Source organism: Canis lupus, chromosome 16, assembly GCF_003254725.2.
Source record: "Canis lupus dingo isolate Sandy chromosome 16, ASM325472v2, whole genome shotgun sequence".
In the NCBI taxonomy this organism is placed as follows: domain Eukaryota; kingdom Metazoa; phylum Chordata; class Mammalia; order Carnivora; family Canidae; genus Canis; species Canis lupus.
Genome location: NC_064258.1, coordinates 34,495,171 through 34,505,677, shown reverse-complemented (window position 1 = coordinate 34,505,677; position 10,507 = coordinate 34,495,171). Strand labels below are relative to the sequence as shown.

The window sequence follows — 10,507 nt, the reverse complement described above, 5'->3', positions numbered from 1 at the left end:
AAAAAGGCTCTAATGATGACAAAGACATTGATGTCAAAGATGCATGACAGGATACAATGACATTGTTCTACAAAATGAGTTAAAAGTTTTTTTCTTTTTTAAAGGATTTATTTATTCATGAGACACACACACACACACACACACACAGAGGCAGAGGGAGAAGCGGGCTCCATGCAGGGAGTGCGACATGGGACTCGATCCCAGGTCTTCAGGATCAGGCCCTGGACTGAAGGCAGCGCAAAACCGCTGAGCCACCTGAGCTGCCCCCAATTTTTCTTTTTAAAAGACTTATTTATTTAGGGTTCCTGGGTGACTCAGTAGGTTAAGCATCTTCCTTTGGCTCAGGTCATGATCCCAGGGGTCCTGAGTAGGGAGTCTTGAATTAAGGAGTCGGTTTGTTCCTTTGCCTCTGCCCCGCCCCCCTGCTTGTACTCTCTCTCAAATAAATAAATAAAATCTTTAAAACAATTATTGAGAGAGAGAGAGAGAGAGAGAGAGAGAGCACGTGTGAGCAGGGGCAGGGGGCAAAGGGAGAGAGAGAATTCCATGCAGTCTCCATGCTGAGAGTGGAGGAGCTAGACTCAGGGCTCCATTTCATGACCAGAGCTGAAACTGAGTCTGATGCTTAACCAAGTGAGCCATCCAGATACTCTAATTAAAAGAATTTTAGATAGTTTTATATAACACAGTTGATATTTAAGCATACATCCATGTCTCTAAAAGTTTATGTATTTAAGTTCATTAAAAACGGTTTTGGGAATTCTCTTTGTGAAATTGGGGGTACAGCCTTGTATTTGGCTAGATTCAGAACTTAAGTTTAAGCGGCACTTCTATGTGGAAGGCAGAGTGATATAATTAAAACATAAGAATATAGAAGTTAGGGACTCCTGGGTGATTCAGCAGTTGAGCATCTGCCTTTGGCTTGGGGTGTGATCCAGGAGTCCTGGGACCAAGTTCCACATCGGGCTTCCTGCATACAGCCTACTTCTCCCTCTGCTGTGTCTCTGCCCCTCTCTCTCTGTGTCTCTCATGAATAAACAAATAAAAAAAAATCACAAAAAAAAGAATATAGAAGTTAGTTTGATTACCTCCCTGAACATCTCAGCTTGCATATATATCAATCATGTAATCATTCTCTATTCCATTATTTTGTTTTTTTTCCATATTCCCATGATGTGAAAGAAATTACTTATGTGTGTATCACTTACCTCTCTTTAATGGTATGAGAACTGCATGAAGGCAAGGACTCTGGCTTGTCCTACGAAACTCCAGGCAGTAAGGAAGTTTGGAGGAAGGGAGGAAGTCTCTAGCAGTTTATTTAGTCAGTTCTTTGTGGGTTGTTTCTCATGTAATGGGTACTTGTAAACCAAGGACCATTTGTATCTTTGTTCATTAGTCAAGAAACACAAAAGAAAAAAAACACTGAAACTAGAAGGAATTTGGTTTATTCAGGTAACTCTTTAATTCCAGAACAATAATATTTGCAAATAACCAGGTTTTTAAAAATAATGTTTGCTCAGATTTTAATTTGTTCTACTTTTACTTTTAGAACCAAAACACATATTTGAGCGGGGGGTTGGGGAAGAAAATGCTTCAGTTTTTCATGTTATATTTCAAAGTGTAGATTTTAAAATGTAACTGAATATTTAAATAAGGTGTCTTTTTTTTGGAAGAAATCAAAACTCTTGAAATAAAAGTATCACAAAACAGTATTAACAGAATCTGAACATTGTTTAAAGAAAATATCCTTTTAACATTTAACTTCTGGCTTACCTAATAGAGACATTTAAATAATAAATCTATAACATTTTTCCACAACTAAACATAAACCAAATGATGGAGACAAAGTCACTTTTTAAGTCACAGTATTACTGTTCAGGAGTTCAGGTGTTATAGACTATTTTCAAATAAAACAGCTATATGGACAAACCTCCCTATCCTCCTCTCCTGTCCATGTTGTTTTGATATTGCTTTAATTCTATAGTCTTCAAATTCCTTAGTTCTTTCAGCTGCAGCTCTTTGCTTGACTTTCCTCATTTAAAGATCTGTTAGAGAAGAATCTAAAGTATTCCAAATTCCATTCTATTTGGTGGATGTGAGTAAAGAGGCTTATCCTGGGGGTTCTAAGTGTTTTTCTAAATTGAAAAATTATTCTACAATAAATTAGGCTGAATTAAACTCTTTTTAGAGGTTTGTACTAGGTAACATAAAAAGTCTGCCAACATAGAAAGTTTGAGAAAACATTAAGGCTCTGCTAGCTATCTGTTTAGATTTAGCCAATGCAAATTTCTTGTCATGTTTTTGGGCCCACTGCGGCTTGAGAAAGGTCTATCCAGTTTTGTGGGATCTTTATAGCTAGAATCTGACAGGAAACAGGAATGGGTGTTGATGGGCAGAGATGGTGCTGAAGACCACATTTATATACTATAATCCCAGTTGTTCTATGATGATTATCTCTGAGACATTTTTTGCTTTTGTGGAACATTGGAAAAGGAAAAAAAAAACCTATGACCAGAGCATTAAAAAACTTCTATTTGTGGTGCATTATTTAAACTACTAAAATATTGACTAAACTAATGGCAAAAGGATAAGAAATTATTCCTTATTATCTGCTACAAAATCACTTTTAAAAAATGTTTGAATTGTGAAATACAAAGGAAATAAATCTTGTGGAAGGGGCTCATGGGAAAAGTTTTAATTAAATATACTGTAAATTCAATACAATGATATAAAACTACTTCAAACATAGAAACTTTAAAAATCTCTACTCAAGAACAAACACTGAACATATACAAACCAAGTTCCTTATTAAAACATATTTTACAAGTACAAATTAGAAAATATAGAAATGAAAGGAATTTCCCATTAGACACAGAATTGTAAATTATATGAAGTATCAAGAATTATAAAATAAAAAAAATAATTATAAAATAATTGGTCTAATTGACTAATTCAAGTAAAAAAAATCCTTCTTTAGTCTGAGTCAAAAGGCAAAATGCTAGCATAAATGTATTAAAAATATCAGAAAAATCTTAAAGATTTTACTACTATTGCTTAATTTTAATCATATCAAATGTTACATTTACTCTTATTCCATTAGAATAATCTCAAAATAATCTCTATATAACTGTAACAGTTGTGATGGAAACATTTCAAAATATAAATTTCAAAATATTGTTAATGTTTCTGATGGATATTGAAAATGGCCTACTACATTCACTAAAATATTGCATGGAAATAATTTTGGTATTTAAGATGTCAGAAATCGACATGTTTCCAATTACATTATATGATATACTGTTGATTTAAACATTTTATAAAGAGCTATATGGTTTCTGTTTCTTACCATATTTACATATAAAAAATGTAAAAACAAAAAAAATAAGTAAAAAATACTTGGAAAAACATGTTAAATCCCCTTTATTTCAGTAGACAGAAGGCTTTTTTCAATGTCCTGGCTGAAAGGGTTCTTGTTGGCATGGAACTGAAAGAAAAAAAGCCACAAAGATTTGAGATAAGTTAAAGATGCCGACTAATGGTACGTAATAGTACAGTGGAAGACCCGACTTAAGTTAGAGCCAAACTGCACATCTGCCCTTTAATAGCCATGGGATCTTAAAAAGTTATATAAGGCTCTCCAAGTAGTACTTTCCTTATCTGTAAAAGAACAATAGTGTCTCTACAGGTATTCTGCGAGAGATAAACGGGGTTAAGGATGTAATGTGTCTCACACACAGAGCTCATTTAGCCCCTTCCTTTAATTCCATTTATGGTGCTGAATATAAGCATCAAGAGCAAAACATCAAGAAATGGGTCACAGGGATTTTCATACCTTTAGAAGAATGCAGTTCCTGAAAGCATGAGAAGTGAACTCTACAGATTATTTGCACTTAGGAAAACTAAATGAGGTGGCTTATTGCCTTGTAATATTTTTAGAGTTACTTTTTAATAATACAATAGGTAGATAGTTGTTTCTTTTCCTTTATTTTCACTTGACTAATATAACCAAGTAGGTTAACAATTAAAATTCTTGAGAATCAAAGCTGGATTTGATTCAGAGATATCTTTTTTAAGCATCACAAACATTAATTATTAACAAGAGAAAGCTCAAACTCTGAAAACCTTTATGTTAATGAAACAATTACATTCAAGATTTCCTATTTCAGAAATGAAAATTTCTAGTTTAGACTCGCCGCATCTACTATGTTTGGTGTGTTTACATTACAGCAGCAGTGTATCAAATTAATCAAAAAGGATAAAGCACCGTCATATACTTCCCCACTTCCACTCCTATGTCTTTCTCCTTTCCTCTACAGGTTTTTCTTCAGGTTCTGTTTTAGGTGAACAATTTCCATTCCTGTTTAAATCATTTTGTGGACCGGGATAGGAAGGGAAAGATACACAGGTAATTACAATACCATATAATACTCACATGCTTTATCATGTGAGAAACACACACAAGAAGTACTATGAAGTACCAGAGGAAATGTCACATGGGAGAACAGGATGAAGTTCAACGTGACTTGAATACAAAGGTGGAAGTGGTGGGAGATGAGGCTGTATAAACTGTGAAAGACTCTGCACTCCACGCTAAAATATTTGAATTTTATCCTATAGGTCACAGAGTGTCAGTGGCAACTCCAATGTAGAGGTGCTACTGTGATCAGATTTTTAAATTAGAAACAGAACTATTTTAACAAGCTGCTTCTTATCCAATTCAGACAATGAATGAATAAATGAATTCAATTAATTTTTTCTATTTACTAATTTATAAGAATCTAGAGTTGGAAAACAACTTTTTATTTTATTGCTATTATTTTTTTTATAGATTTTATTTATTTATTCATGAGAGACACACAGAGAGAGAGGGAGAGACACCGGCAGAGGGTGAAGCAGGCTCCATGCAGGAAGCCCGATGCGGTACTCGATCCCGGGACTCCGGGGTCACGCCCTGGGCCGAAGGCAGGTGCTAAACCGCTGAGCCACCCAGGGTTCCCCTTTTATTGTTATTTTTAAGTTTATTTATTTTTAGTAATCTCTACACCCAATGTGTAGAGATCAAGAGTCACATACTCTTCTGACTGAGCCAGCCAGGTGTCCCAGGAAACAACCTTTTAACTTGAAAGAAATTCTCTTGCATTTTTCTGTTTAAGACCATAAAAGATTAGGTTAAGCTTTACTTACAGTATATATTACTTCTGATGGTAGAATATTGGGATGTTAATGGATAACTGTAGTTTTTGCATGATTAATCATTGTTTTTATATTTTGTTTTATGCTGGTAAATCTATATTTCAATTTAATCTTAAAAATCTATGTTTTAATTATGATATTTTACAAATGGAATTGTACTTAAGAGAAAAAAATTTCAAGTTCTAGTGGCAATTACCAAGTTGTTCCATTCACTTATGGCCAGATATACTGTATTAGAATACCAAGAGAAAGAGAAAGGTTGCTTTATCTGACTGAAGTTTCTTTCCAACTTGGTTTTTTACTCTTCGTCTCCATTTATCAAAATAATGTATTTTCATGGTAGGAAATCTAGAAAATATAAAAAACTCTCTCCACAATTCCCCAATTTTATCACCCAGAGGCAGACAAGTCAAAATGTTGGTGTCTTTCATTTCAGTATTTCTAGGCATTTCTTTATTTACACAGGTAAATATATATGACAAAGTTTTAAAAACTGTCATTAAAAACTTTTATAAACCCTGTGATTGTTGCATTGTATTTCATGGAATGGATTAAGAATAATTTACTTAACTACTTCCCAAAGTTGGGTTTTATTGAAGGACATACTAGTGATATTACCGATTCTTTTTGTTTCAATCTTTGACGATCGGATTCCCATCTGACAACATAATTCAACTCTGCCTAAGATTTGAACAATTCTACAAGTCTGCACAGAAAAATGACTGCTATAGATCATCACCTGCTGTAAATTTCATTTACATAAATGTACAAAGAAATAAAAGTAAAAACTCAATAGAGCACTAAAACTTCTAAAACTCACCATATGTCCAAGGAGCTTCTGGAAGCACACCTGAATCAGGAGGGTAAGGGTATACAGCTTGTTGGAATGGCTGATGGGGAGCATACTGTGAAAAAATCGGCTGCTGAAAATTGTAAGAAACAGGCACTTGAGATTGAAAATACCCATCCACTGGCACAAAGTTATTTGCTTGCGGCTCCCCAGCAAAGTAACCAAAATATTGAGAGTACAAAAGATTAGGATGTGTGTTTTGGACAGTACTTGCAATTGCAGTCAACATCCCAGAAGGAGGTGCCTGTACCTCATATGATGTTATTCCACGATATGTCTGTGTAAGGGAACTGCTGCCACTGCTGCTATAATGATAAACACACCAAGCATGGTAAGGATATGAAGTTCCAAATGAATGCTCAGAAGAATTATATATTGGGGTACATGCAGACCGTGGAAGTTCATTCCAATATGCAGCAGCATTCTGAGTTAGGACTTTTGAATTTTCATTATTCTGCTGTTCAGAAAAAGAATATTCTGCTGTTTGATTTACATTAAGGGTTAAGTTCTCAGATGCTTCAACAGGTATAATACTGGGACTCAAAGTATCCTTCATATATTTTTCTTTTAACTCAGTTTTTGCAGGCTGAGTTTTATTTACATGCAGAATAGGAGATTTGTTCTGGGTAAGTTTGGGTTCTGTAGCATTGGTGCATGCAGAATTTTTAATAGATGAATTTAATATTTCATTATCTTGCAGTTCAAAGACAGTGTCATCATTCATTCCTAAATTGGCAGGGATGTCCCCAATGAAATGGAAAATAGGGTTTGAGAGCACTGATGCATCAGGCAGAGGAGAAGCATCAGTTCCTGGTTTTATGTCTGAGGGACAAGATTTCTCTGCAGGAGTAAGAAATCTCTGTGAAGGCATCCTGCAGTCTTTTGGAAATATTCTGCCATCTACACTTCTTTGTTCACAAATTGCAAAAGAAGAACAATCTTTCTTATCACTCGTTTCAGTAGCACTAAAATTCACATTACTTTTCTTCATGCTATTTAAGTTCCCCTGTTGTCCAGTAAAGTCTTCTGAAGTATCAGGTGAAGTATTAGTTACATATATTTTGCCCTCTGACTTTGATGTGCAAATGTCTTTTAAGTTCTTTAAAGGTAAAACTGAGCCAGGTAGTGATCTTTCCACCTCAACCTTTTTTGGAGATACATGGTGTCTTTTCAGATTGTCAGATGAACTTGGTCCTATTTCACTTTCACTTTCGGGATGAGATCTTGTAGTCCTATTAAGTATAACACACACATAAAAACAACTTAAAATACATGGAGTCCCCAAATCTTAATGTAAACACATATTTGAAGTTTTTATTCAGGAGAATTCTTAAGATTTACATTTTCTCTATCAGCAGTATTTGGGTAACTTATTTCCCCAGTTTTACTCCCTTGTTTTGAATTCAGATTTTTTCCTGCTGAATGTGATATACTCCACATTTCAAATGTATTTCTAATACATTTAGAAATATATACAGTGCATCAATATTGTAATTATTTTATGCATTGGACATTTCCTAAAAGCGGCTTTTAGAAGTAGGAAATTACATCCAGTTTTTTTTTTACTGTAGTTTTGCATTCATATATTTCCAACTTGTTGATCTTCTCTACTTGTAAATGGCTATATAGAACTGACAAAACCACCAGCTGTGCCCTGCCCCTGCCAAAAAATCATCTTCTGTTATCAGGAACTACTAAGATATTTTGTTTGTTCAAGGTTGAGAAGAGGAAACACAGACCTCCAAAATATGATGCCAATTTAATATCCCTGACATTCCTACCTAAATTTAGAAAGTCTCACCCGGGCTGAAGGAAGCATTCACTATGGAAATGTCTAGAGCAAGATAGTTAATTTAGGTCCCCCAGGATGATTATATTTTTTGGTGTCTCATCAAATTCTTTGAATTACATGTGGAAAAGAACATGATGAAAAGAAAAAAATAATCACTCCTCCCATGCAAAAGAAATTAATCTTGGGCCTGGAGTTTGTGTATCTAACTCATGAAACTAACAGCTCTGTATTTTATTTTACCTAATCCAGTCTCCCCTAAAAGGCATTTTAGTGACAACATCATCATTCTTATCCAATCCTGTATAATACTTTGACAGTTTTCAGAAAGTACAATTTTGGCTTTATCACATTTCCTATCTTTTTTTTTTTTAAAGATTTTATTTATTAATTCATGAGAGAGACACACACATAGAGGCAAAGACACACACAGGCAGAGGGAGAAGCAGGCTCCATGCAGGAAGCCTGATGCGGGACTCGATACCAGGTCTCCAGGATCACGCCCTGGACTGAAGGCAGCACTAAATCGCTGAGCCACCCGGGCTGCCCACATTTCCAATCTTTAAGTGATGTCTTAACCCTATAGATTGACAGCTGCCTGTATGGTTACTCTTTTATGCATTCTCTTAGAGAATATTCTCCCATGAAAATAGCACCCTGTATTTTTTTTATTTTTATTTATTTATGATAGTCATACAGTGAGAGAGAGAGAGGCAGAGACATAGGCAGAGGGAGAAGCAGTCTCCATGCACCGGGAGCCCGATGTGGGATTCGATCCTGGGTCTCCAGGATCGAGCCCTGGGCCAAAGGCAGGCGCCAAACCGCTGCGCCACCCAGGGATCCCAAGCACCCTGTATTAACCTTCTATTTGGATTCATTTTCTTGCTATGTGAGACAAAGTTTGATTCTTTGAGTAGCAAATACCACCTATATTTAGTTGCTAAGACGATTATATAAATGGTTTATGTTATCCCTTTTCATCTTTATGCCACTACACAACCAAAGATTCTAGAAAAGGATTCTAGAAATGCAATAAATAAAATGTAGATTTAAAGAACCAAAACCAAGTAAGACAGAAACGAGAATGCTCATCTTTTTAATTCTGTATTACTCATTCTCCTTCACAAAATGGAAAAAAGATGTGAATAAATGAAGCCTGTGATAATTTGAAAATTGCAGAGAGCTGAATGAAATTAGAGATGGTCAACATATTCAGTGGTGCCATCTCATGTCAAAATATAAACCATGTAGGGAGTTTTTCATAAAAATAATTAAGTTTAAAGAACTAGCCTTTATTTTTGAAATCATGTTCCTCCTATATTATGATGTTTAAACATCCTTTTATGAAATAGTAGTACATTTATAATATATGTATGTTGATGACTAAGTTCCCACTTAGTAATATAAGTCAGCAATTTCTATCTTTTTAACCAATTTTGAAATCTGCCTAGTAATACCCACAAGTTTAAAAAAACTCAGTCTAATCACTTGTCATATTATCTCCTTTTTAGCAAACCAGTTACTAATCCCCATGAATTCTTTAAATGATGTCTGTCAAATACGAATTGTACTTTCTTATTCTAAAAACATCACTCTTTTCTAACTTACTACTACTTCTAACTCTACTCAGAATCTTCTTATCCTTTTTTTTTATGATAGTCACACACAGAGAGAGAGAGAGGCAAGACATAGGCAGAGGGAGAAGCAGGCTCCATGCACCGGGAACCCGATGTGGGATTCGATCCCGGGTCTCCAGGATCGTGCCCTGGGCCAAAGGCAGGCGCTAAACCGCTGCACCACCCAGGGATCCCTCTTCTTATCCTTTAAATCACTGAAAAAAAACCCATTTCATAGGACATTACTTTTCAATACTTACAGAATGAAGTTCAAATTCCTTAAACCTTAATGCACTGTATAATCTGAAATCTTATTCTCCCTCCTAACCTTACTCTTTTCCTCTCAGTTACATGCATGATCCAATAGAAGTATATAAATAAATGTGTTAGTATTGTTCCTTAATATGTGCTTAATTTTGTTTAGTTTTTCTTCAGATAGGGCTGATGGCAACTCTTACCTTGGATGCTTGAATGTTGTCTTTTCTTTGTCGACTTTTGTGACATCTTTCATGTCAATCTACATTTTAAAAAGTTATAAAGAAAACCTACATTGGTGATGGTATAAAATGCAACATAAATATTATTTTCACATCAGATACTTAAAATTGCTTGTTCTGTCATCATCTAAAATGCACTGTCATAAGCTACGTTCATTAATCCTCCCCATTTAAAAACCAGTGACTCTGCTGGACTTCCCATATGTCATAAATGTCTGGAGAAACTTTTCTAAACAAGCAATCTGCAACATTCTTTTTATCCCCATATCTTTTTTTTAAATTTTTATTTATTTATGATAGTCACAGAGAGAGAGAGAGGCGCAGAGACACAGGCAGAGGGAGAAGCAGGCTCCATGCCCCGGGAGCCCGACGTGGGATTCGATCCCCGGTCTCCAGGATCGCGCCCTGGGCCAAAGGCAGGCGCCAAACCGCTGCGCCACCCAGGGATCCCTTTATCCCCATATCTTATAACAAATCTTGGAGTCCAATTTTAACTGCCCTTTTTAAAAACATACTCTTTTTAGTAGATCAGTCATTAAGTCCCATTGTTAAGTAATTGTCT

The 10,507-nt window shown here is 35.3% G+C and overlaps 1 protein-coding gene across 6 annotated transcripts in view; it reads right to left on the bottom strand.

Annotated features, from left to right (window-relative positions):
* Positions 1-1,429: 1,429 nt before the first annotated feature.
* Positions 1,430-10,507, bottom strand: part of TEX15 (testis expressed 15, meiosis and synapsis associated) — a 93,926-nt gene continuing 84,848 nt past the window's right edge. For all 6 annotated transcript variants that reach the window (XM_025421205.3, XM_025421347.3, XM_025421254.3 and 3 more), the window contains 3 exons: positions 9,907-9,965; positions 6,014-7,275; positions 1,430-3,484 (listed from right to left, as the gene is read on the bottom strand). In XM_025421205.3, coding sequence (XP_025276990.1) covers positions 3,447-3,484; positions 6,014-7,275; positions 9,907-9,965 — 1,359 coding nt within the window. In that variant the 3' untranslated portion in view covers positions 1,430-3,446. The remainder of the gene's footprint in view (positions 3,485-6,013; positions 7,276-9,906; positions 9,966-10,507) is intronic.